Here is a 27,450-nt window from a genome sequence, read left to right as displayed (position 1 = left end):
GTTTCTGCTGTATTTGGGGGCAGTCTTTTCAGCCCTTCAGTGCATACACAGGCTGGAAATGTCCAGCTTCTGTCTGGATTAGCAGAGCAGGGTTTAAAAGCTGTTCGGCCAAAAGATGTTTCAGCATGTTTGTAAATGCAAGCAAATATCATTTGGCTTGGAAGTGGCTCCTCAGCTGGCTTTCAGTGTCGTGCCAGCCTATACTTACATACCCTGGTAGGTCTTTTAAATGTCTGTTACAAGCTGCTGTCAGGCTGTGGGAGTTACCGACTTGGGAAAACCATTGTCATGTCTGGGTTTTATCATATTACCTTTATGAGTTTGCTGCAGATCTTGCAGGAGAAGAAAGGAGAAACATGACCAAGTATTGCTCTGGAAAAACAAGTTACGTGTGGGTTTGTGGGGTGTTGGTCCAAGTCTCAGGCATGGCTGAAATAATGGTGTTGAAAAACAGCTTAAGGAAAGAAAATTGCTTCATCATAGCCCGGGATATTCTGTTTAAATCCTTATCCCTTCTTGGCCATGGTGAAGGGACTGATTTGTAGCACTAGTGTGGACAATGGACAGTTATCCTCAGATCTAAGGCCAAGTTGGACACAGGGGCTTGGAGCAACCTGCTCTAGTGGAAGGTGTCCCTGCCCGTGGCAGGGGGTAGGAGCTGGATGAGCTTTAAGGTCCCTTCCAGCCCAACCCTTTCTATGATAAAATCATTGTGGTGTGTTTGTAGGAACCCAAAACAGTTTCTCTTCACCATGCACCATGTGTGGAAGAGCTTTAACCTTTGTTCGTTGTTGTTCTCTGGTGTAAAAAGGTGAGAAAGGGATGTCTGATACCCAAGTCCTTAACATTTCTATCTTCTTTTGCCATAAATTAAGGATTAATCTGAGGAATGGAAACGTTTGCTCTTTCCAAAAATGTATCCTAATTGGTACTTCTGAATGCCTTAGTTGCTTGTAGAAGTAAACCAAGGCACCAACCCACATCTTGCCCAGGAATATCATCATCTGTTGGATAGTGCTGCTTTCTCTCATTCTGGCTTCAGAATGTTACTGCATCTTTGGCTCGTGGGAGGGAAGGGAATAAATTGTTGAGGTTATTCTGCAACCTTGCTTGGCCTTAACCTTTCCTTGCTGAATTTGGAGATCTTCAGAGCGAGGATTACACATTTCATCTTACTTCATGGTGCATGGAGGAATCGCTTGATGATTAAGAAGCCGTGATTAGCAGGAGAGAAAGCTTCTCAGCTAAGGGAACACGGAGGTGGCAGTGTCTGGTTTGGATAGGTGGCAGGGATGGGAATTGTCCCACAAGTTTGGGTGTTTTGGGATGGTTTTCTTCTTTATAGCTCTGAACTTCAGTGCTGTCTGCCTAAGGGGACTGATTCCTATGGAAGAAAGGATGGACAGAGCTCTCTTGAACTCTCACTTTTTCTTCCTATGAGTTTTAACTGAGAAATGTTTCAAGTTTCCAATAGAGGAAAGCTGGGGGGCCAGTCTAAAAGACCTTGATTGTGTAAAGAACCAGATATTTTATAGATAATCCTCCTAAAAACATCAGGTGTGTGCTGTTGATAGCATGCTTGAAACTCATCACATAGGTCTTCATTTAGTGTACTTTGTAGGATGAGTTTCCCTTTGTGCAAGATGTGTTTCACGTACTTCAGATATGTGTGTGCTAGACCAGTGATCAGTGGTGGTTTTAGGACAGGTTTTTGAGGGTGATAGTAGTATCCTGCAAAGCATTAGGAATCAGTGAGTTAAAGCACTGGGGTGGCTGCTGCTGAGCAGTTTCTACAAGAGCAACAGGGGCTTGCTATGTCCTGATGGTGCTGGTGATCACAGAATCACTGACTCAACCAGGTTGGAAAAGCCCTTTAAGCTCATCCAGTCCAGCTGCTCCCCAGCACTGCCAAGGCCACCACTAACCCATGGCACTGAGGCCTCGTCTCCATGGTGTGTGTGAGCACTTGCAGGGACGGTGACTCCAGCCCTGCCCTGGGCAGCCTGTTCCAATGCCTGAGCACCCTGTGGGGAAGGAATTGTTCCTCAGCTCCATCTAAACCTGCCCTGGTGCAGCTTGAGGCCGTTTCCTCTTGTCCCATCCCTTGTTCCTTGGGAGCAGAGCCCAGCCCCTCCTGGCTCCATCCTCCTGTCAGGCAGTTGTAGGGAGTGATAAGGTCCCCCCTGAGCCTTCTCTTCTCCAGACTGAACCCCCCAGGTCCCTCAGCCATTCCCCATCACACTTGTGCTCCAGGCCCTGCACCAGCTCCATTGCCCTTCTCTGGCCCCGCTCCAGCACCTCAACATCTCTCTTGTAGTGAGGGGCCCAGCACTGAACACAGGATTGGAGGTGCAGCCTCACCAGTGCCCAGCCCAGGGGCCCAATCAGTGCCCTGGCCCTGCTGCCACACTGGTGCTGATACAGGCCAGGATGCTGGTGGCTTCTTGGCTGCCTGGGCACAAGCTGCTCATGGTCAGCAGCCATCAGTCAGCAATCAGACTGCATCTTCTACGTTAAGCTGCCCAAAATGTCTCTTCTGGATGTGCCACTGGCAATAGCAATGTGGCAGGGACGAGCAGAGGATTATGTATGAGACTGCAGTTCTCTGCTTTTTCTTCTTCTTCCTGGGCTTAATTATCCAGTCTCACTGCCACATTCATTTGAAGAAAGAAGATGTTGATGTATGCATGAATAAATGGTTTGCAAGAGCCTCTGGACTAATATTGTTACATGATTTTACAGGCTTTTGAAATCAGAGATTAATCCCTGTCCCCAAGAGGGAGGAGTGGTAGCCTGGTTGGTCTAACAGAGCAGAATCCCATGCCTTTGTTCATTTACCCTTTCAAAGGAGGGGGATGCCCTCTCCCTGCACTGTGTTTTCACATCCTTGTCTGCTTTCTATAGTGTCTCTGCTTCAAAACCTCCTTCAGAAAGGTACCAAAGCAGTGTGGTGCAGTGGGGCTTTGAAGCAGGTTCACGTTGCTGGCCCATGGGCCAGGACTGTGGCTCCCCATGGGTCCACGCTTCCTTGTTCACACTGGGATGTGTTAGTGCAGGGACAGTATAGTTTTATCATGCTCCAGAAGTGTAGTTCACACACAGAAAGGCTTATCCTTTAATAGCAAAGATATCCTGATCTGTTTTCCCAGGAGTTCTGAGGGGGACACACACAGCTACCCAAACCCCTAAATTATCAATAGTAAGCATTGGTGGTTAAAATCCAGTTAACCTGCAATAAGCAATGGGTATTATATCCAGCTCAGAGCTGGATGTTCAAAATGTAGCCCATGCAGTGACAAAAGTGTTTGCCCAGCTATAGATGCTACTGAAGCTCACCTTTGCAGCCTATTGCTCAGCAAGGAGAGCTTTGCACACCACTTCAGTCTTCAGATTTGCTGTATTGTTGTACTTTACTAAAAAGCCCTTTGCAGAATGTGGTCAGCAAATTTGGGGCTATTTATGCAGGACGGGGGAGGGAATTACCAAATCTAAAGGTTCTGGGCAGCTCCATGCAGAGTAGTGGGGAAGCTCAAGCTTCCAGAACTCCTTATTGGACTAATATTGCACCCAAAGTCATGTTCACAGGATAATCTAACTCTTCATCAGCACGAGTGCCTTGCAGGGTTGTGTGCACTTATGGGAATGTAAGGAAGAGGTGCCACCCTGATGGGGTACCATAGGATCCCAGACTGGTTTCGGTTGGAAAGGAGCTTCTGCCTAAGAGCTCATCTCAGTCTCCCCTGTTCTGGCAGGTTAAAGCCATTCCCCTTGTCCTGTCCCTACAGGCCCTTGTCCAAAGCCCCTCTCCAGGTTTCCTGTAGCCCCTTTAGGCACTGGAGCTGCTCTGAAGTCTCCCCTTAAGGAACCTTCTCTTCTCCAGGCTGAACCAGCCCAGCTCTCTCAGCCTGGCTCCAGAGTAGAGCTGCTCCAGCCATCTCTTGCCTGAACTTTAGCATCTGTGTCCTGCAAGGAGTTGAACCACTTCTGTTGCTGGATGGGGTTTTCTACCCAGAATGTGGATGTCCTTATTCTGTGGGGTGCAAAGAGAAGGAGCCTGCAGCTCATAGACTGTGCCTTGGTGTGTTTTGCCTCAGCAAAAATGTTTAGCTGTCACTTCCTTCTTAACCCACAAGAAAATGGTTATTAAACAGAGGAGGTGGGATGAATTATTAACAACTTGTTTCTCTTAAGAGCTGAAAGCAGCACTTGCATCTTAAGCACTGGAATATAGAGCTGTTTCCTTAGATGAAAGGCAACTGGCAGGGAAGTTTGCTTCACTGCAAGGCCCAACTTGCTGTGCTTTATTCTTCCCTCACCTTGTTTGGTTTATTAATTCACACTGATAATGATATATTGCACTGGATTTGCTTAGCAGATATCTTACTGATTTCCTACCAAAGGACAGGTTGTTCTGTGCTTTGCTTTTCTTTATAAGCAGCTGAGGCAGGGAAGAGCCTTTGAATACACTGAGGGCTGTTCTATTAGCAGCGTGTTTGCTTTTGGTCCACATTCCCTATGTTGGTGTATCATGGAGCAACCCAAAGAGCTTTATGCCCAGATTTATTTAGGGTAGTTTCTTACTAAAGGGGAAATAGATGCCACAGGTCCGTGCTCTGTAGCCACCTGTGTTCCTAGGATTTTAGGGATTCCTCTTCTGACACAAGATGCATTTATCAGCATCCTAGAAGTTCTTCCCCAGTGTGTATTGATTTTCAGGGCTATATTTGGCTCTGCTTTGTCTTTGAGCAGTGGAGGGAATATCAGGTGAATGGCTTGTGCAGTGATGCCTAAAATACTGCAGCACTCTCCAGATGCTGCCCTGGAACATTCCCCTCGGTTGGTTAAGTAGACTTTTCCTCTCCCTTTTCATCACCTTTTCCCCATTGCTTCCCTACCCTACTCCCAAAAAAAAACCTGCTTCAAACCCAAAAATGACTTAGGCTGAGACACAAGTCACCAAGTATATGGATAAAAACTGTAACCAAGGTACTTTAAGCCAGAAAGCCCTAGCAACACTGACGCGCTCAGTTGATGATGTATAATGGTTGAACTTTGGTTTGGCTTCTGAAGTATGTAGGCCTTGAAAGATGGGATGTTGCCTTCAACAAGGAGGGTCTTTGAAGAGCTGGACTGTGTGGTTTTACTTCAGCTGTACCACCTTGGTTTCCTTCTGCATGCTCATGCTTTCCTACATCACGAGCTCTCAAAGACGACCGCACGGGGTTTTCCTTCTCCATCCTCACCTAATTCCTGTCACCACCAAGCAGATGTGAAATCAGCATTTTCTGTGCCTTGGAGGCAGGAGTAAGTTCATCCACACTAAAGCCATCTCATTTAAGTTTATGGTTGGTGCTGGCTTGGCACTTCCCTCTTTAATGGCTTGATTTGAGGTCTACCTTCTGCCGGTGTCTCCTTTTAACTTGAAACGACTGCTTATGATTAAATATCTGCTTCTTTGGCTTCACTTTAAATCTTGTGATTTAAACCACTCTGTTCCTTACTACTTTTCCATCTGGTTTTTGTTCATGAAATTGTTTCATCTCCGATGATTCATTCATATTTGATTAGAGATTTCATGATAAGTGAGTCTGAACCTTTTATGATTTAATAAAAGGTGTTGGAATCGTTAGCTTGGAACTGGAATTGTAATATAGAGAATAAATGTATGGCACATCTTAATGCTACTTTTGCCAGGTATTTTTTCAAGCTGTTACACTTCTTGCTAATGAATTTTATATGGGGAATTGATTTCCAAGTTTCTAATGAAATCCAGTGAGTGACCTTCTCCCCTGGCCAGAGGAACTGGTCCCAAGCAGGTCTCCAGCTTGTGTTGAAGACCAAACCATGGGTGGAATTTAGGTCAAAACTTGCTTCACTTGACACATTTGTAGCCCTGCTTATAGGTTGTAATGATATTAATGAATGTCTTGAAAATCCTGAGTTCTCAGGGTGTCATGTGCATTAGTAAAGTGACACCTGGAAGGCTTTTATTGTCACTAAGGGCACTGATCTGGTTTCTCTTCAACAAATGAATACAGGCTATTACTCAATCTCTTCTCAAAGTAGCTTAAGCTGTTACAATAAGGTATTGATGGAGGGAGAACCTTTATCCTCTATTTTTTACTATTCCAAACCTGCCTTAAGCTTTCAAGTATTTTTCTGTTGAATATAATAAGAGCTTCTCTTTGTGCTTTCAATATTTGGGGAAATGGTTTTATTAGGAAAAGCTCAGCCCAGGTTATTTTCTGCTATACTTCCTTTAACATTTGATGCCTGTATAATGTATTAGGAAAGGAATATATCATGCAAAACTAGTCAAAGCAAGCCTATCTACTTGCTAATGTACCTGCGAAGGCAGCATTACCCGTGTTCTGATTGAGTGATTTCCATTCCATTTTGCTGGGTAGGCTGAAATAACTCCAGTTGAGGGCAGGAGCAATCTGTCATGAATGAAATTAGCAGCTTTGGGTTGTTCACACGTTTTGAGGGAGGGCTGGACAGCCTCAGAGTTTTGAGGTGGGGATTTTCGAGTTCATTTTGCGCTTGGGAAATGATTGCACCTCAGCAGTGTCGTTCCCGAGGAGCCTGTTGGAAATGCTGCCAAAAGCTTTCATTGCAGTCTTAGACTGGAGGGGTGATGTAAATTGGCTGGTTGCGTAGACTCATAGACTGGTTTGGGTTGGAAAAGACCTGAAGATCCTCCAGTTCCAGCCCACTGCCACGGGCAGGAGTGCCTCACACTAGACCATGTCACCCAAGGCTCTGTGCTTGACTGTATTAGGGTAAGTAGACAAGCACCATGTTCAGTAATAGCACTGTTATGTGACTGTTGGAGGCGGGTTGTGAGTCCATGGTGAGTGTCTCACCAGGGTCCTGAGATGGTAACGGCAGGAGGAGTCAGCTGGACAGAGCAAGGGAACTAGTGAGGGTAGGGATATTTGGTTGTGAAGGTAAATGAATGTGGCTGAGAGAAAGCAGATGATCTGTGTCTGACACAGTGCAAGGGCACATCAGGACCCTTTCAGATGTTGTGCTGATGTTGCAGGGCTTGCAGGATGGGGGAGCGTGGAAGCAGGATCTTGTTCCTCTAGTCTTAGGAGGCGTGGAGACCTCAGGGCAGCTTCCAGTGTTTGAAGGGGGCTACAAGAATGCAGAGAGGGACTCTTCATCAGGGACTGCAGTGATAGGACCAGGAGTGATTGGTTCAAACTGAAACAGGGGAAGTTCCAACAGGGGCTGGAACTGGATGAGCTTTAAGGTCCTTTCCAACACAAACCATTCCATGAAGACCAGCTTTAGTCTTGCTCTGAGCAGAGATCTTTTAGGAGGAGACACTGTTGCTATAATGCACACCTTTGTCTCACTAGGTGCTCTTACCACAGGGACAGGCAGAGATGAAGGCATTTGCCCAGAGAGTGTTGGGACCGCAGTGTCCCACATACAGGTCTGGCCAGCCAGCTGGTAGGGGTTTATCCCTCCAATTCCAAAACTGTTCTCTGATAAGAGTGGGTTTTCCTGTTGGTTTTCTGTTGTGGAAAGGTGATGAGTTGAGGTCCTGGGATCAGCAGTAGGTTTGTGGAGGTGTTTGTGCCACACTGGGAGGGAAAAGCAAGCAAAAATGATTCTTACTCTTCTGACAGTAAGCCAGGGAGCTGGCATGCTTTACATTTCAATTGGAAGTCTCTTAAGATGGCATTAGACCTGCCCCGTCTGTCTCAGCCCAGGTTAGGTGATGCATAGCAGAGCACTAAGGTTCTGCTGATAAAATCCAGCTTGGAGAGCAACACTAGTTCCCTGCAGCACTCAAATGTGCTACCCTCTCATATGCAACATGTCTCTGTCCTGGCCTCCAAGAGCACGTTGATGTGAGACCTCCACATGCTCAACAAAGAGCATGGTTAAAAAAGTGGGAAATAGCTGAAATATGAATATCCAGTTCTGACCCTGGGACTCAACCAGAGAGTGGGCTTCAGGTTTCCACTACTCAGTGTAAGGGACTGAACCTCACAGATCACAGAATCCCAGCCTGGTTTGAGTCAGAAGGGAACTTAAAGCTCATCCAGTTCCAACCCTTGCCACGGGCAGGGACACCTTCCACTAGAGCAGGGTGCTCCAAGCCCCTGTGTTCAACCTGGCCTTCAACACTGCCAGGGATGGGGCAGCCACAGCTTCTCTGGGCACCCTGTGCCAGCGCCTCAGCACCCTCACAGGGAAGAACTTCTGCATTATCTCCAACCTGAGCTTCCCCTGTTTCAGTTTGAACCCATCACCCCTTGTCCTGTCGCTGCGGTCCCTGATGAATAGTCCCTCCCCAGCATCCTTGTAGCCCCCTTCAGACACTGGAAGCTGCTCTGAGGTCTCCACGCAGCTTCTCTTCTCCAGGCTGAACAGCCCCAGTGTTCTCAGCCTGTCTTCGTATGGGAAGTGCTCCAGCCATAATCTCGTGGCTCCTCTGGACTTGCTCCAACAGCTCCAAGTGCTTCTTATGCTGAGGACACCAGAACTGCACACAGTGCTGAAAGTGGGGTCTCGCCAGAGCAGAGGGGCAGGATCCCCTCCTTTAACCTGCTACTTATGCCTCTTTTGAGCAATAGGATTTAGTTTAGGTCTTAGGAAAAGGCTTCTGCTGCCGAGCCATGTGTTGCAGTTGTACAGGTGCTCTTCTGCCTTCCCAGAGCCTCTTGGTGAATATTGACTTGGAGATTATGACTTTAATCATGACGTTGTGCTCAGCACCTTCTATTGTGCACAGCATTTGCTTGGTTGGGTGCCTGATGGACTCCTGTTCCTGCCTTTCTGTTTCACTCCTTGTGCTATATGGGTTTCTTTTGCCAGCTATGCCCTTCTTTTTATAGCAGCAGCATTTAGGGCTGTTGGAAAGGGGCACAGAGTGGTACGAGGGTGACTGCCTGACCTGCTTCCCACCAAGTGCTGCTCCCACAGATGACAGCTCAGCAGTAAAGCTGTGAAATGTTTGCCTGGATGGATCGGCAGTGAGGAGAACATGGGCTTCCTTGTGATCTGCCACCTCCTGCCTCTGCAGCCTTCTGCAAACCTGGTGCTCTCATGGACATGAGGGAGCAGCAAAGGGAGCTTGAATGGGAGCCCAGTTTCCCTTTGCTGGTTCATGTGTGGGATTGGGCACAAAGCTGACAATGCTACCGTCTCCACTCCTTTTGCGTCCTGGGGAAGAGCTGTCTCAGCTGTATTGCTTGCTTTCCATTCAAAGCCTTCAAGCTCCATGTACCAGGAGTCATCCAGGAGCGTAGTTCCCACTTGGGGGGTTGGAACTAGATGAGCTTCCAACCCAAACCAGGCTGGGATGCTGTGATTGAAGCATTTTAAGTTCTTTGCAGCTGGCTGGGTACTGAGTATTTGCTGTGCAAGCGTTGTGTTGCCTCTCTATGTGTTGTACTTGATTGTGTTCTCCTTCAGTGCCCTCAGGTTGCTGACAACAGCCTTGAAAGCCATTTCAGTTAGGCACAGGCAGACAAAGCTGCTCCTAATCTGAAGAAGGAGGGGGGATTTTAGGGAAACTTCATTAAAGACACTGTCCCCCCCTTCCCCAGGCAGTCTCTTAGAGATGCCAGTTGTACATTTTCAGGGTCAAACCCATGGGTTATTCCTATTGAAGGACACATTTGTTGTATAAACTCTGTTTTCTCTTTACAAGAATCCAATTTCACCACAAACTGTGCTCTTTTGCACAGAGCGGGGGAGCTTTGAAGTTGTGCTGCTCTTTGCTGGCTTGGCAAAGGCTTCCTGCACTGCCACACCAAGAGAGAAGCAGACAATGCAGTCACTTGGCAACTCCTCTCTTGAACCCCACCAAACTCCTAAAGCTTGTAAATGCTCACTTCTGCCAAGCAATAGCTCTTTTGTGCTATTTTCTGGTTTTCTCTTAGGAATTTGAGCTTCAATGTAGAGCTTTGACTGTGTGGTAAATGCACTGATCAAAGTGCTGATGCAGCTTTAGGGGGCAGGAGCTACACCTTACTTCTGTTGCACGAGAGAAATAGCACTTTTGAGTGAGGTGCATGAGGTGACACATGAGTAAGAATGACAGGAGAGGTGAAGATCACCACAGGATTAATTCTGGTCCTTTTAAAGCAGCTTTAATCAAGGTTTTAAGTCTTGGAGCACGTTAGATGTTAGTTGGTGTGCAGTTTAAAATGCTCTTTACTCTTTATCCCATAAAATAAGATCTTGCATATGACAAAGATTTCAACTTCTAAGTAGATGTTTTATAATACAGAGTATTATTTTGCACCTTTGAATTATACTATTAGCTGCTATTTTATATCTAAGCACTACTTTGCATCCAAAAGACTAAGCTGTGCATCTCTCGGTGCATATAACTGTCAGAGAGTATTGAGAACATGTCTAAGTGCAACATAGATGATGATGACGGAGGTTAAACCCTTCTTAAAGGTGTCACCTAGTTAATGGATTCAACACCATCTATACTATGGTTATAGTGGGTTTCTGCCTTGTTGCCTGCCCCTGTCAATCCTGTTGAGCAAAGGAGAGCTGCAATGTTAGGGGTATCATGTTGTCTGAGGGCCAAGTGCAAGGGCCTGCCTCTGGGTTGGGGCAATCACAAGCACTGCTATAGGCTGGGGGACACTGGATGGAGCTGCTCTTAGGCAGAAGCTCTTCCCTTTGAGGGTGCTGAGGTGCTGGCACAGGGTGCCCAGAGAAGCTGTGGCTGCCCCATCCCTGGCAGTGTTCAAGGCCAGGTTGGACACAGGGGCTTGGAGCAACCTGCTCTAGTGGAAGGTGTCCCTGCCTGTGGCAGGGGTTGGAACTGGATGGGCTTTGAGGTCCCTTCAACCCAAACCAGTCTGGGATTCTGTGATTGAAGCATTTAAGTTCTTTGCAGCTGGCTGGGTACTGAATATCTGCTGTGCAAGCGTTCTGTTTTCTCTGTGTGTTGTACTCAGTTCTGTTCTCCATCAGTGCCCTCAGGTTGCTGACAACAGCAATGAAAGCCATTCTGTGATCTATCTTTCCCAGGTAATGAGCATCTGGAAGAGTTGTGGTTGCCTCCCACAAGTGGGATATGCTGGGTCATTGTTAAAGCACTTCCAAGCAGCCAGGTGCTGCATTAAAGCTGTGCACAAGTCCAGCACTCCTGAGTTTCAGTGCCTTCCCTTTCTCCTTTAGCTATGAACAGCTTTAGACCTGCTGGGTAATGCAGTCTGGAGGAGCAAAGTGTTTTAGATTAAACTGAACTTTCCTTTGAGCTATTGTAAAACAGATCTTAATGCAAATGCTCATTTTAAGACATTCCTTTTCACAGGCAGCAGACATTTAGTCTTACACATGCCAGTATGGCTGGAAAAGCTTCTTCAAGCATCTGAGGTGGGCTCACAATGAGAAGAGAAATCTTGTAATGAAGCATTTCTCTCACCACAGGTTTAGTTTCATATCATGCAATGGCATGTGGCTGCACAGGAATTCTGCTCCAGTACATGTGTTCTGATGACAAAGTGACTTGAAGCAATGAATGTGGAACTGCCTATAGAAGACTTACTTATAGTGATGGAGAGGTACCTTTGTTTCTCGTTTTAAAGATCTGGAGGAAGCAGGTTACTATAACTGGAAGCAAATACAGGGAACAGATGCGTATAGTGGGAATCTTCAAAAAGGATTTCAGTCTGGTTTGGTTGCATAACTGCTTTTGGGAGTTTATTTGTTTGGTTTTAAAGTCATTGTAGAGCATTGCCAAAATATTACATAGGCTTTGTCCAAAGCTACCTCCGTGCCCTCACGTGGTGCATGTCAGTGCCTGCGTCAGTAGGCAGAAGTGTTGAGTTCAGGGTGACCCACATCGGTGTCTGCTTTTACTTTACAGTCTAGGACCAGTATTTCCAAGCACACCACGATTCTAAGCTTGAAAAGGTGTCTCTATGGAAGTTTGGGGGGGCTGATAGGAATGAAGGACAGACTCCCCTAAATGCCTTTGTACACTTCTTGTTCAAGCTTGTGGTGATACCTTGTTCCATTCATCATGAGTATGTGCAGTGGGATGATACAAAATCAAGCTGCTGCTGGTTTACATCTCTTACCATTGTGTATGATAGCAGGGATTTCAGGAGCAACACTGTCCTTAAGCATAAATCAAGGCAGATGGCAAAGCCAGGTGACCTGCAAAATAGAACAGGTTTGCTCACCAGAAATGTATAGTACAGACAAATGTACGGTCACCTAAAAGTACTGAGATGGCATTTCTGAACAGTGAGGAATGCATAAGGAAATCAAGTTTGGGTAAGGCCAAAAAGCAGAGAATCCCAGACTGGTTTGGGCTGGAAGGGACCTTAAAGCTCATCCAGTTCCAGCTCCACAGACAGGGACAACTCCCACTAGACAAGGATACTCCAAGCCCTGTCCAGCCTGGCCTTGAATTTTGCATGCTCTAAATACACCCTGGTGATCCAACTGTAAGGGATTTCTGTGTCATGTTTCTTTTTCCCTGTAGCTTTGTTTGATGGGGTTTGTCTACATCTGGTTTATCTGTAAAGAGCTTTAATACAACAGACCTTGTAAAACTGCCTCTTTACATGGTCAGATGTAGCTTTGTAGCCTCCTCTTGCAGAACCACATCCATGGCTCCCAGCAACAAACTCATCTGTGCTGGTGCATCCTGCTCAAAGCCCTGGCCAGCTGATCCAGCATCAGCAGGGCACATGTGGCAGGAACTCCTCAACCCACCCAGCCATTGAAGATGTGACACAGCTTTATCCCTCCCCATTTTCAAGCATCACTTCTGGACCCCTACCTTTTGCATGAGTAGGCAAGCCTTTAATACATCTCCCAGGCTCTTTGCAGGGCTAGGGATCAGTAGAGACAAGTTGGTGCTGTTGTATGGTAGCCACCAAAGCAGGGCTCTACACTTCAAACCTGCTGCTTTGAGTGAAACAAATGTGAGGCAAATCAGTGGTGAAGTGGAAAGCTGCAAATGAAAGCAGGCTAAATCATGGGAGGATTAGGCTGTAGTGATTTAAACCAGCTTTATTTCGGTATGGAGACACTGACGCAGGATTTAACATACTTGAAGATATGCTGGTTATCTTTGTAGTTAAGATGAGTGGTCTGACACACAGGCACACAGATTATCAACCTCTAGACCTTTCTGTATATAAAAATTCTGTAACAGTGGCATTTTGGAAATGCAAAGTGCTGTTCTGAGGGTTGGCTTTTTGGCTCGTCAGCTGGGAGAGCAGAGGGGCTGTTGTAGGCTTTTTGTGTCCTGCTGCCGCACAAGAACTTTAGTGTGCTCTGGGGTTTGACTGGCAGCTACAAGTATACACAAGCTGTCACTCATGAAACGCCATTAGATCACCTTGCCAGGCTTTCCACTGTGTTTTAAGTGCCGTTCAGAGACATTTAGGTCAGTGCCTTGTGTTTTGCCAGAGATTGTCATCTGGTGAGAGTTGGGAATTGGGAGGGGGAAGATCAACCACTTCTCTTCATAGTTATTGTGGCCTTTAATCATGGAATCCCAGCCTGGTTTGGGTTGGAAGGGACCTTAAAGCTCATCCAGTTCCAACCCCTGCCACGGGCAGGGACACCTTCCACTAGATCAGGTTGCTCCAAGCCCCTGTGTCCAACCTGGCCTTGAACACTGCCAGGGATGGGGCAGCCACAGCTTCTCTGGGCACCCTGTGCCAGTGCCTCAGCACCCTCACAGGGAAGAGCTTCTGCCTAAGAGCTCATCTCAGTCTCTCCTGTTCTGGCAGGTTAAAGCCATTCCCCTTGCCCTCTCCCTACAGGCCCTTGTCCAGAGCCCCTCTCCAGGTTTCTTGTAGCCTGTTTAGGTACTGGAAGTCTTCTCTATGTAAGGCTGCTATAAGGTCACCTTGGCACTTAGCTTGGCCTCAGTTAAACTTGCTTCTCCCAAGTGAAAGAAAGGCCTCTTATTGCAAGCTTGGAGCCCACAGGCACATGATACCACCTCTTAGATGGTGCTTATATGTTGTAGCCCAGTGGCTTTGTAGTTTAGATGGGCTCATCCAGGTGCCATCCTTTATAGTGGTTTATTCCCTGCTGTCTCCCAGCCACTGGAGTCTTTCTCTGCAGTTGTCCCAGTTCTTCAACACACAGCTTCAAAACCCTTTACTACATCTGTAGTTTTTTCTCAAAGCTATCTAGAAGTAAAATTCCCTTTATGTCCCCTCTCTTGTTTTAGATTTTATGAACAAGAATTGCCTTTTCAGAGGATGATGCTCTAAAGAGAGCTGAGCAGTGTATTTTCACACATGCCGTTGTGTTCTATGAATGTTTCAAATGGTCTAGCTTTCCTTGCAAGGCTGACTTGGTTCCTGTAATCTTTTGGGCTTGTATTTTGTTGGATAGATTCTGTACTCCCTAAGGAAAAAAACCAAACCATGAAACCAAGCTTAAATTCAGAACTGCTTTAAATGCCTTGGCACATTAAGAGAACTCAACAGTCAAGACAAGTCAGTTGATGAAGTATTTACTCCAAATGGTAAAAGCTCCCTGATGTTGTTCCCAACAACTTGCTGCGTTTCAGAAACAAACCCTATGGCAGTACAAAGGCAATAGGGAGGGATGGAGGTGTAGAACACACAGTCCTTTGTTAGTGGCCTACAGATAAAATACTCTTAGTGTAAAATGTGATTTGCTTGATGGAGAAGGCATTTAGTGTGTATTGCTTCCATGGAAAAGTTTTGGGTGTTTTTGAGTGCTGATCTGTTCAGCTTTGGATACCTTCTTCGAAACCATTCGTTGTGTAGGAATGTTGAAGTGAATGCAAGAATGGAATGCCCCATTTTCCTCATGTTCTAGTTATTGCACGGTGCTATAAAAAGAAAGATAGGATCTGGAAGCAGACCTTGAGGTACTACATCATCCTTGTGGTACTTTGTGCATTCCTTAATCTGGAGAGAGGTAAACTTCCAGTAACATTCACAGTCTGTTCCAATAAAGATGTGCTTCCTGCTTCAGGCTGCTACCTTCTGTGCTCACATCCAGCCTCTGCTTTTCTGCCACCGTTCTTCAAATGATGGGGCATGGATGGGGAGCTTCATACTAGTTCTTCTCCAAACCTCTGAAGGGAGATGCTGGTGCAAGTTCTGCTTCATGGTCAGCCTCGTCCTCCTGTAGTTGTTCCTCAGCTGCATGTCTGCATGTCCTTTTTATCTCTTTCATCTAGTTTTCTGAATGCCTTTTGTCCACTCTTCCCCTTCATAACCTCTTAAGACTTGGTATTTGAATCACTGAACCCTCTTCAGGTTCTTTCCAAAGTCCTTTACCATTTTCAAGTTGTCTGAGAAGTCAGTCATTGTTAGTTTAGGTTATGTAAGTATACATATAGGATCAGCATCCATATATATATATATATATATGTTAAGTCTCTCACCTTTGGGCTTGTCATAGCAACCTTTTGGGGGAAGAATCAGGCTACAGTCAAGCCCCAGCAGAGAAGTTGCCTGAATATACACTGTGGGGACCACGAGCACAATGGGAGCTCCCGATGGCAGAGTCTGTCCCTTGCACACTCCAGTCAAGCTCAGCTGTGGGTTCCCAAACTCACTGATGCCTATCCTGTCCTTTAATCAGCCCAACTTGCATTAGATACTTCCCTTTAAATTTCATAGAGTATTGAATTCACTGAGCCTATGCCACATTTCATGATGGGTTTTACCACTTTGGAAGTTCTTTAGCTGTGATTTAGGTTTCATTTGCTCCCCCATGGCCCTGTGGTGAGGGTGGGTGCTGTGCTCACACTGAAATCCACATCTCTGAGGAGCAGGGCATAGTATCTTCAAAGGAGATGATTTGCTATTACAGGTTTGGCTTAAGGAAACATCTTCCCTTGATGAACCTGGTGAGCAAACCCTCCTGGCTTTTCTTGTGTTCAACAGCAGAAAACTAACTCTTTGTGAAGCATTTTGGCAGGGTCAGGTTTAGCTGCGATGTCATTTGTAGTTAGTTCTATCATGACCATGTTCCTTTTAGTAAACCCAGCATTTTTGCATGAATTAAATGGAATTTGAGGCTAAAAGACTGACTTGTGGTTTTGAGCAACATAAACCGGAATTGCCTTATTCATCAGAGCAGAGAGAGAAGACTTGCTGACCTCTTGCTTTGGTTGTAGTACACATAGAGGAGATGTAACCCACATTTTACACAGCTGTGAATGAGTTGTCTTCAGCTTGGATGCTGCTTAGTTAGGTAGTTTCCAGTAGCAGGGTCAGAATAAAGCTGATTCTTCAGTCCTGTATCCAGCTGATGCTGCTCTTTCTACTTTTCTATGCATACTCCCAAGTCTTCCAGAGTGATGGATGCTACAGAGAAGGTGAACCAAGTACAATGAGGAAAATAAGAGGGGAAGTGGGAGTTGTGTGGGTGTTCCTCCTCATTCACCCACCATTGCTTGAAAAAGGGGGTGTTGTTTCTCTGGCAGTACACATCAGAGTAAGAGAACGCAGGCTGTCATCCTCTTACATCTTCTCTTCAGAGCCCTAGAGGGGTCCAGGAGTGTCATGGTCATAGTTCTTCAGTTGGGGTAGGTCATCCAATATAATAAAGATGCAAGGAGGGGATAAAGTGTTCTATTTGTTCTATTCCCCCCCCCCCTCCCATTTTGCACATTAGTTTTTGGTTGCAGTGCTCCTTTCTCTATTGAAGGACAGTCTTTGAGGAAAGGAGGATCAAGATATCTTGTGCTTCACCTTTGGTTGGTGATGTGAAAAGTGGGAGATGGTTGTTTTAGAGTGCTCCATCTACCATTTATAGAAGCAGTGTTTTGATATAATCAGAAGTTGTTCTTAATATCAGGTGCCTTTTAATTGCAACTGGCTGTGTTGGATGCGTCAGGTGAGCAGGAGTCCTCTTTGTACCTTCTGAAATGCTGCTCAACAATGGTTTGTGAAGCTGCTCCCCTCTGGCAGGTTAAAGCCATTCCCCTTGTCCTGTCCCTACAGGCCCTTGTCCAAAGCCCCTCTCCAGGTTTCCTGCAGCCCCTTTAGGCACTGGAGCTGCTCTGAGGTCTCCCCTTAAGGAGCCTTCTCTTCTCCAGGCTGAACCAGCCCAGCTCTCTCAGCCTGGCTCCAGAACAGAGCTGCTCCAGCCCCCGCAGCATCTCCATGGCCTCGTCTGGAGTTGCTTTAACAGTGATGCAACAGGGTAGGATTTCTTGTCATCATGGGGAGTTTTCATCTATAACCTCAGATGAGACTCCCAGGCTCCTTCTTCATCTGCTCCATGTTTAATTCTCTTTTCTAAAGTACCAGTTTCCCTTGGATGAAGTTCGTAATGAGATTAGAAAGAGGCATACGAGAGATCTGGATGGGTTTGTCTCTTCAGAAGTATAGCAGAGCTTCCTCCAACCTGCCTTTTTTCCTTGGGTACCTGATAAGGCGAGGAGTTTCTTGTACCAAGACAGGTGGATCAAAGAGGTTCACTTGCTGGATAATGCTTGGAACAAGGAGTCAGGGGAAATGATATTCCCAGGAATGCCTTTTAAGAAAGGATAGATATTCTTTTGATTTGTCTAATGCTGTATGTTATTACTTATTTAGATGCCCTTTCCTGTGGAAACTCATGTGGGTTTTGGTTGTCTGTCCCCTAGAATGCAAGGAAATATGTACCACAATTGTATGAAGTCTAAATTGTATGAAGACTTTAAGAAGTAGTCCAAGTTGACTCTTTTGATTCCATGATCTTTAATTCCTGTAAAAGCAGTGTCATCTTCCAAGACACTCCTTTGAAAGATGTCACTGAAAGTGGGGTAGGATAATGAATGAGAAGGAGGTGATAGAACTTAAGTGTCTCCCTTTGGAGCTTCTCTATCTGCACAGGCTCATCTTTTGGAGACACCTGTGCAATGAAGGTGTTCTTCCTGGCCTCCTCACAAGCCCTTTGACATGAACTTTTCAGTCTTATTTAAGACTTATTACATGTTGTGTGCTTGGCAGTGCCCTGTTTTCTTTGTGAAGCTTTCGGCTTCCCTCTGGGCAGGACATAATGCTGATGGTCCTCAGGAGATGAGGGCTCTGCTGCAGCCCCTGCTCAGGAACACTGAAGTGTTTTCCAGTACTTTAGATGGGACCATCAGATGGTTTCTAAGATCCAGGTATTTAGCTATGGAAGAGAAGGCTCCTTGAGACCTCAGAGCAGCTCCAGTGCCTAAAGGGGCTACAGGAAACCTGGAGAGGGGCTTTGGACAAGGGCCTGTAGGGACAGGACAAGGGGAATGGCTTTAATTGTTTTAAACCTAGGATAGAGTAAGTGAGGATGAAGTGGTCTGCTCTTCAAGGTTTGGCTTTCTTATCACCGTGAATAAAATGTCTGTCTAGGTCTCCAGTAAATGCTGATAGATCTTTCCAGGGAAGGGATTAGGATCGAAGAAAGCTGGTTATAGAAATCCAGCATCACTGCACCCTTATTATGTCTCCAGCTCTCAGTAGTAATCAGCAAAAAGTTTCATTGCCATGAATGAGTGAATGACATTTAAAGCTCCATCTGTTGCCTACGGTGCAGTGCCTCACGATGCCTTTCAATGGGTGCTGGGATGATTAATTTTGGTTCCCATTCATACCACAGGAAATATTCTCCTAGCAGGGAATGACTCCAGCCCTTTGCTGAACTGCAGCATGTGTGGTGCTGGTTGGCAACCTCAGCTGCTGTTTACTCTTCTCTTGTGTGCTGAGAAGGGATCCAGGCTGCGTTTGCATTCACCCACACCTCTCTTGTCACAAGCTCTGCAAACACACTGGCTGTTGTGGTGCACGGTCCTGCCTGCTTTATAGAGGGATGGCTCCATCGCTGGTGCTTGCTTCCCATTCCAGAGCTGTGTCACCACATGACTGGCCTGTCCCCATAGGTGAGGACCACCTTCTGATGTCTGATCTGATGTCCCCATCCTTCAGACTAGCTGCACTGTGATACTTAAACTCACCATGTAATTCTAGCCCCAGAGTAATCCCTGATGAGATTCTGGTTCCTGCCTTTGAGAGGGCAGAGGTAAGAATTAAAGCAGAGATAATGAAGTGTTGCTCCAGGCTCCCCCACAACACCCCACTTCCCCATCTCTGCACATGTGTACTACAGACTGATGGAGGAGTGTGGCAGGGCCATGCCTTCATCCTGCCCCTGGATGATGCTTGTGATGTGCCATGCAGGACTGGTGCCAAGGAAGCTGCACCTCGGAGACCTCCTTCATGGGGTCCTGGGCAAGTCTTGCGGGCTCCTGGTGGTATCTTCTGTAGAGAATAACCTGAGTATAGATGGTAATGTGGGGTTCCTGCCCTCCCCCCCATGTCTGTGGGACATGCAGCATGTGCTCTGAGGGTGCTGTGTCTTCGTCCGCTTTGTTCTGCTTTACGCACAGAATACGCTGCTTCTCTCCTGGCGCTGCAGTCAGATACTGCAGAAGCTTGTTTCTATTAATAGCTCTGATCTCACCCTCGCTCAGTGTTTCGGTGAGTTTGGGCATTTTCAGGAGTGGGAAGGAGCACCCTGGCTGCCCAGCACTGCATGGGCCGGGGGGGATGCTGGCACCAGTTCCTGCTGGGCAGGGACTGTGTCCATAATGGTCTAACAACACCTAACTAACGTGAGCCATCCTTCCAGAGTAAATCACTGCAAGCACTCCCTTGGTTGATCCTTGTTTCTTTCCCCATGGCTTTAACCCCATAGAATCCCAGACTGGTTTGCGTTAGAAGGGACCTTAAGGCTCATCCAGTTCCACAGGCAGGGACACCTTCCACTAGAGCAGGTTGCTCCAAGCCCCTGTGTCCAACCTGGCCTTGAGCACTGCCAGGGATGGGGCAGCCACAGCTTCTCTGGGCACCCTGTGCCAGTGCCTCAGCACCCTCACAGGGAAGAGCTTCTGCCTTAGATCTAATTCCCTGGAATTAGATATAGCTCCACTCTGTGCCAGGCGGGTGGCAGCCTCAGGGAAGGTGTCCCCTGCACTTCCCACGTGAAGGTGATTTCGTATTTCAAATGTGAGAGACAGGTTTCTGTTCTGCTTCAGTCTGAACACACGTAGACACAAAAGGCAAGTCTTTCTGGCAACAGCATTTGGTTTAAGGAAAAAGAAAGCAAGTTTGAGCAATGTTTCTAAAGTTCAGCTTAAGGAAAGTTTATGCTGAAGCAAGATTTGAATTTAAATTTGTGCTTCAAATATCTCAAATATATTTGGTTTTAACTTCCATTCTAGTGTGTTTTCAGGACTCAGCCCTTTGATGTTTTCATCCTCATGGAAATGCTGTATCCGAGAAAGGAAGAATATACAGTTTTTCCTGTGAAGTTCCCATGAAGTTCCATGTTGCAATAATGTCACCTTCTCCTCATCTCTTCCAAAATGCTTAGTACTTCTGGAGAAGTTATTTTCCACATGGGAGCATGGAAGAAACCGTATGGTTTCTCTGACAGTGTGTTTCTATGCAGCCTTGATAGGCAATGATTTTCATGTCCAGCATTGCTTGTGGGAAACACACCTTTGCTTTCAGGTTGGAGATTACCAGTTCATTTACAGTAAGCTTGTTTTAACAACTTCAGTCTATGTAAGAGCAGGCTGTGAGCTGTCAAATGGGCAGCCTCAACCAGGAGGCTGCTCCGTTCTGGTGAGTGACAGGGACAATGCTTTAACATCCAACACGGGCAGACTTGGGTGGTGTGGGAGAGAACCATCGAGCAGAGTGTTTCTAAGGTGGTATAACACTAATGGTAACTTGAGCATGGATAGAAAGAATCCTTCCATGCTTAGGTTAAAACAGAGCTTAACAAGTAACATCCCTCCTGTTTTCTCCTTCTGGTCTTACAGGGGAGGAAAAGGCAGAGAGAACACAAGATAGTTGATTATTCATAATCGCAATCTTGTCTTCGAATTCATGGCTTTGGCATTTTGCATTCAACCTCTGAATGTAGTCTTTGTGCTCTTGCTAGCGTCATGAAGCCGATTGTATTAATATGTTCTCAAGGCAGAACCTAGAAAAGCAATTTTCTAGTCTACCATAAAATATTCATAAGAACACAGGCTTTTTTCTGTCTTGAGGATGTGTTCATTAAGCAGAGAAGGTTGGATTGTTTTCGGGAGGTCAAAAGCACTCGCTTCTTCTATGGGGAGCTCATGGCATTTCAAAGAGGGGGGTATTTGGAGACTGAAATAGTAAGAGCCGAGGATGACGCAGCCTCTGCCGAGACTCTGAATGGGAATTGTGGTCGTGCTCTCCAAAGCTGGTGCCCCATGTGTCGCATGTTGCAGGAGGGATGAATCCCTTTGGATGGGAAATGGAAGGACCATGAAGTTTTCTCGGGACTGTTATCCAACACGGTGCAAGTTCAGGCTCTGCTTAGGGAGCACAAGGATGATAGGAAGGGACTCTTCATCAGTCACTGTAGTGACAGGATAAGGGGTAACAGGTTAAAACTTAAACAGGGGAAGTTCAGGTTAGATATAAGGAAGAAGCTCTTCCCTGTGAGGGTGGTGAGGCACTGGAATGGGTTGCCCAAGGAAGTTGTGAATGCACCATCCCTGGCATTGTTGAAGGCCAGGTTGGACAGAGACTTGGTTGACATGGTTTAGTGTGAGGGGTCCCTGCCCATGAGAGGAGGGTTGGAACTGGATGAGCTTTAAGGTCCTTTCCAACCCAAACCACTCTATGATTCTATAATTTATCAGAGGACACAAGCACAAGTTGTAGCAGTCACAGGGAGTAGTGTGTTCTTTCTGGCTGAAACCATGCGTATTTTAACACATTGAAAGCTTTTATTGTCTGCTTTTAGGGAACAGAGTGCTTAGTTCTTAAACGTGTGTTAGAAACTGTATGTGGATTTCGAGACAAATTGGATTTGGTCTAAATCTCTGCTCTGGAGCCAGGCTGAGAGAGCTGGGCTGGTTCAGCCTGGAGAAGAGAAGGCTCCTTAAGGGGAGACCTTAGAGCAGCTCCATTGCCTAAAGGGGCTACAGGAAACCTGGAGAGGGGCTTTGGACAAGGCCCTGTAGGGACAGGACAAGGGGAATGGCTTTATGCCAGATTGAGATGAGCTCTTAGGCAGAAGCTCTTCCCTGTGAGGGTGCTGAGGCGCTGGCACAGGGTGCCCAGAGAAGCTGTGGCTGCCCCATCCCTGGCAGTGTTCAAGGCCAGGTTGGACACAGGGGCTTGGAGCAACCTGCTCTAGTGGAAGGTGTCCCTGCCTGTGGCAGGGGGCTGGAGCTGGATGAACTCTAATGCCACTTCTAACCCAAACCAGCCTATGGGTCTATAAATAGCATTACCAAACACAGTCAGCTGTATTGAAGATAAACAGATTTATGTGGAGAAGGGGTAAGCAGCTCGAGTGACTCCTACCTCTGCATTAGTAACTCTGACCTTTGGTCCGCACATCCGAAAGATGGGAGATGTTTGTTCCGGGTGCTCAGAAATCTTCAGCTGGACGTGACAGCTGGGAGCACATTTAAAAGGTTTGTGATTCACAGAGCCCACTGTGCTGCTTTCTTCATGACTCACTGTGTTTGATCCTCTACCATTAACTGGTTTGAGCTCTCCTGGATCTAGGGAGGGGACTCTGGGCAACCTGTGTCAGTGTTTTACCACCCTCACTGTAAACAGTTTCTTCCTCGTGTCCGGCCTGAATCTCCCCTCTTTTAGTTTAAAACCATCACCCCTTGTCTCTTTTCCAGCACTCATCGCATTTCCTACAGCCCTTGGGACACAAAATGGTTTCAGATGGTACCTTTTGCCCCATGCACCATGCTGCAGGGGCAGGTATCACATAGATATGGAGCTGTTACAGGGTTGCCTGAGTTTGAGTGGTGCTGGAGAGATCCAAAACGTTCTTCTGTCACTTTGAAATGCTGTTTTAAATCTAATTTAAAGCATCACATCTAAGGTGAGAAGTTTCTGAAGCGATAGTCTGTGAAATGAGCGGGCTGGTATCGAGCCATCATCTCCCACAGAAAGGATGGAGGAATGCTTCTGTGCAGCACTTGCTGTAGGGATACTTTGTGAGTAGGTATTGGAAGGGTTTACCCTCAGTTCCAACCACGTAGGAAAGCATCAGCCATTCCCAAGGAGAGCTTAGGAACACGGTTAGGTGGGTTTGTATGGTTGAATGGCTCAGCCCAGAATGCCCTTAATGGAAGGAATCCCAGCTCTGGTCCTGCGGGGGAGAGAGGGGAGCAGTGAAAAGGCCACAGGAAGGAAAACAATAGGGAAGTGGAGGGAAGAGCTTGTGGGTTGAAAAATAGCAACACTTCCAGTAATGTGACCTTTAGCAGAGAATGTTTCCATCCAAAAGAGAAAACCGAAGAGAAAGTCTCCTCCTCCCCAGCATGAGGAGGGGGAAGGACACTGCTCCTGCACACGTGAAACTCAACTCAGATGCTCTGGTCTCTGTAGCACCCTCCCCCTGCTTTTGTGCATCTTTGTTTTCAATGAAAAGCAATGGATTTGGGTTTGGTTTTTACTGTGCTTTCCATTTCCTACACTAATCTGCATTTCTTTGCTTAGAAGTGATGTTCTCCTGCAAATTGGTCTTGTGTAGACCAAGCAAAATGTCTTCATTCATCTCTTGGAATGTGATTTGTTGCTTCTTGGTTGTTCTCTGCCTTCAGCTCGAGCAGCACTAACATGGCTGTGCTTTTGAAACCCCACCACTTAGCTCCACATCCCCCTTTCCAAGGAGCTGCCATCCGGGATGGAGTTGCCTTTCCAGTGGTACCTGTCCCTGCTGCTGTTGGCAGCGTGGCGGTGCATTTTGGTTTACACCTTCCAAAACACCTGGATTTTTAGGAATGACTCCACTATTATGGTTTCTTTTCCTGTGTGTCTTTGTTTTATTCAGACTCAGGTTTTACCAGCATCAAATTGGGACAAAACCTGTGAAAACTCCTTCCTCTGGGATTGATGATACTAATGTCCTGATGGAGGTTATGTGTGGGCATCAGAGGGTATCACAGTGGCTTCCTCTGGGGGATGGCATAGAAGGGTGGCAGTGAAGTGGTTTGTATAAGCAGGGCAGGTTCAGCACAGGGTCTTTGTAGTGGCGCATCATGTCTACCCCTGTGAGATCTCAGCCTTCCCCAGGCACAGTCGCAGGCAATCCCTGTCTTGTGGAGTAGGTACCTTAGCAGATGTGTGACTGGTCCAGCTTCAGGGATGCTGCATAGTTTGTGCAACCTTGCACAAACGTATCTTAAAGGGAAAACAGCAGCTAAAATGAAAACCTCCAACCCAACTTTCATTTCCAAGATTGTGGAAGCGCAGTGTTTTTGAAGGGTGAGCCTGTTTTCATTCTGCAGAGGAGTGGCTGAGTGCTTGTAGAGAGAGGCATTAAATGTGGCCCATGTATGGAGTGTAGGAGAAATGCAGAATTCAGGTGGAATTTAGGCATTTGTAGTCATCATGTGATGGCAGTGATTTTCTTTTTTAGCACAAACAAGCTGAGTTCAGTTATTGCAAAGGGATTTTTTACAGATGTTTCTTTCTGCCCTTTTCTACCACACTCCCATTGTCTTCAGGGGGGTGCTTTTTGTGCAAGCAAAGGCCTGATTTTTACTCCACAGATAATCACAGTGATAGTTTTCCCTTTTTTACTCTCTTAGCATACACCTCTTAGTAAACAAACTGTTCTCTGTCTGTGCCTTGATTGTGCTTCAGGTTTGTCCCACTTGGACTTGGAATGACACATGCAAGTCTCTGCATAGTCACCATTGGGGAACCTGCTTTGTCTTGCTGCTGCTCTGCAGTGTCCCCATGTGATGTGTTTGCAGTCTGCAGGGAGACCTTAGAGCAGCTCCAGTGCCTAAAGGGGCTACAGGAAACCTGGAGAGGGGCTTTGGACAAGGGCCTGTAGGGACAGGACAAGGGGAATGGCTTTAACCTGCCAGAACAGGGGAAGCTCAGGTTGGAGATAAGGAAGAAGCTCTTCCCTGTGAAGGTGCCGAGGTGCTGGCACAGGGTGCCCAGAGAAGCTGTGGCTGCGCCATCCCTGGCAGTGTTCAAGGCCAGGCTGGACACAGGGGCATGGAGCAACCTGCTCTAGTGGAAGGTGTCCCTGACTGTGGCAGGGGGTTGGAGCTGGGTGAGCTCTGATGCCACTTCCAACCCAAATAATTCCATGATTCTGTGAAGTCTGAGATTAATTTTTCTTATTTCAAGTGATGCTCGAAGAGCAGAACCACAGGTGTATGTTTCAAATCCTCAGATGTAGAATGGTATCAAGAAGGGTCACATGGAATGTGTTGAAGTCCTTTACTGTTAGCAAATGCATATAGCTGCAGATGGTGATGGCTGCAGGAAAACTTCCTGAACTCTGAATTCCCATAGTGTTTTTTTTACCATTTAAAAGATGCTGTGAGTTTAAAGGTGTTGTTCTTGATTCAATCCATGGTTCCTCAATGTCTTCACTGGACATGATATGACAGGTAGATCCCTGTGTGAGTGAGGAATACACTCATCTCTCCTCTTGTTTTCATGTCATAGTTGATGTGACCACAGCACTGCCCTTGCAAGTTGCACCGACTTCAGTCCCAATGGATCTGCGCTTGGACCACCAGTTTTCCATGCCCGTGACAGAGCCGACGCTGCGGGAACAGCAGCTGCAGCAGGAGCTCCTGGCACTCAAGCAGAAACAGCAGATCCAGAGACAGATCCTCATAGCCGAGTTCCAGCGGCAGCACGAGCAGCTCTCCCGGCAGCATGAGGCCCAGCTGCATGAGCACATCAAAGTAAGTGATGAGCAGCCCTGCACTGGGCACTGTGTGGAAGCATCCCCTCACCTAGAGGTGATCCAGCTGATGTGCTTTGGGGTAGGAATACTGTGCTGGACTTGGTAACCTCTGCTCAAAGAATACCGAAAGAGTATTCTCTTAAAGAAACCTGGAGAGGGGCTTTGTGCAGGGACAGGACAAGGGGAATGGCTTTAACCTGCCAGAAGAGGGGAGACTGAGATGAGCTCTTAAGCAGAAGCTCTTCCCTGTGAGGGTGCTGAGGCGCTGGCACAGGGTGCCCAGAGAAGCTGTGGCTGCCCCATCCCTGGCAGTGTTCAAGGCCAGGTTGGACACAGGGGCTTGGAGCAACCTGCTCTGGCAGAAGGTGTCCCTGCCCGTGGCAGGGGGTTGGAACTGGATGAGCTTTGAGGTCCTTTCCAACCCAAACCAGACTGGGTTCTTTGATCTTTTGTAAAGGGATGCAAGCACCAGGAGTTAAAGAAGGGGATAGGGTGGAGGAGAGGAAGCAAGGTAAGCTGGTGCCATGTTAAACATTACCCCCTATCTGTATTCAGTACTCCTGTATGCCACTGCCATCAGGTGATTTGTTTTGCCTGGATTTGGGAAGTGTCAGTAGAATTTAACCCAACAAGAGGGCTTTTAGGCTGGCTTTCCACTACAACCATATATATGGGACTAGAGGGACCCATCAGCGTGCTCACTGCACATCAGCACAAGGTCCAGAGAAGATGTTTGAACCTTAGTGTCTCTGCAGTGACAGGAGCCAGGACTGCAGCGGGTGTTTGTGCTGCTCTGGTGCACGGGACGGAGAAGCTGTGTAACACACAGGAGAAGCAGGAAGTGCAGTTTAGAAGATGGCTGTTGCATAGTGAAAACCTTAGACATTATATAAATATTTCACAGTGATAGACTATCGCTATGGTAACAGAAGCTTTCAGCATTGCTAATATGCTTCCCTTTCAAACGGGGATTAGCGCTGCACATGGTAAATAGCGTTAATGTAATATTAAAAAGCAACCTCAGTTCAACGTTATATAACTTTTGTTTTAATACGAAATTCACGTCAGAGTGGGGAAGATAGGATTAAAAGTTTATAATAGTGTATTATTTACAGAGTTTTCAAACACAGGGTTTGGAAGAGCAGTCGCTCTTTGAGGAATGATTGAATTATCTCAGTCCTTGGTGGGTCCTCTGTGTTCTCCTCAGGACAGAGGTGGAGGGAGGTGCATGATCAGGGGCTGGAGCAGCCTGGAGAAGAGAAGGCTCCTTAAGGGGAGATCTCAGAGCAGCTCCAGTGCCTAAAGGGGCTACAGGAAACCTGGAGAGGGGCTTTGGACAAGGGCCTGTAGGGACAGGACAAGGGGAATGGCTTTAACCTGCCGGAAGAGGGAAGATGGAGATGAGCTCTTAGGCAGAAGCTCTTCCCTGTGAGAATGCTGAGGCACTGGCACAGGGTGCCCAGAGAAGCTGTGGCTGCCCCATCCCTGGCAGTGTTCAAGGCCAGGTTGGACACAGGGGCTTGGAGCAACCTGCTCTAGTGGAAGGTGCCCCTGCCCATGGCAGGTGTTGGAGCTGGATGAGCTTTAAGGTCCCTTCCAACCCAAACCATTCTATGGTTCTATGATTGTGAAGCAGCTCTGTGTTTTGGATGAGCATCTGTGTAACCAGCATGGGTCAGTTACCGCCAGCAGCACTATGGATGTTTTAAAGAAGTTACTCCATTGACATGTTAAAGCTCA

At 46.9% G+C, this 27,450-nt stretch overlaps 1 protein-coding gene across 11 annotated transcripts in view; it reads left to right on the top strand.

Annotated features, from left to right (window-relative positions):
- Window positions 1-27,450, top strand: part of HDAC4 (histone deacetylase 4) — a 214,773-nt gene that overhangs the window by 84,065 nt on the left and 103,258 nt on the right. For all 11 annotated transcript variants that reach the window (XM_062642742.1, XM_062642716.1, XM_062601716.1 and 8 more), the window contains one exon: window positions 25,464-25,708. In XM_062642742.1, coding sequence (XP_062498726.1) covers window positions 25,464-25,708 — 245 coding nt within the window. The remainder of the gene's footprint in view (window positions 1-25,463; window positions 25,709-27,450) is intronic.

This window comes from Pezoporus occidentalis, unplaced genomic scaffold (assembly GCF_034315485.1).
Source record: "Pezoporus occidentalis ecotype Australia unplaced genomic scaffold, CSIRO_AGI_Poc_V1 ctg118, whole genome shotgun sequence".
Lineage (NCBI taxonomy): Eukaryota > Metazoa > Chordata > Aves > Psittaciformes > Psittacidae > Pezoporus > Pezoporus occidentalis.
Note: the sequence above shows the minus strand (reverse complement) of the source record. Positions and strands in the feature narration are given on the sequence as shown.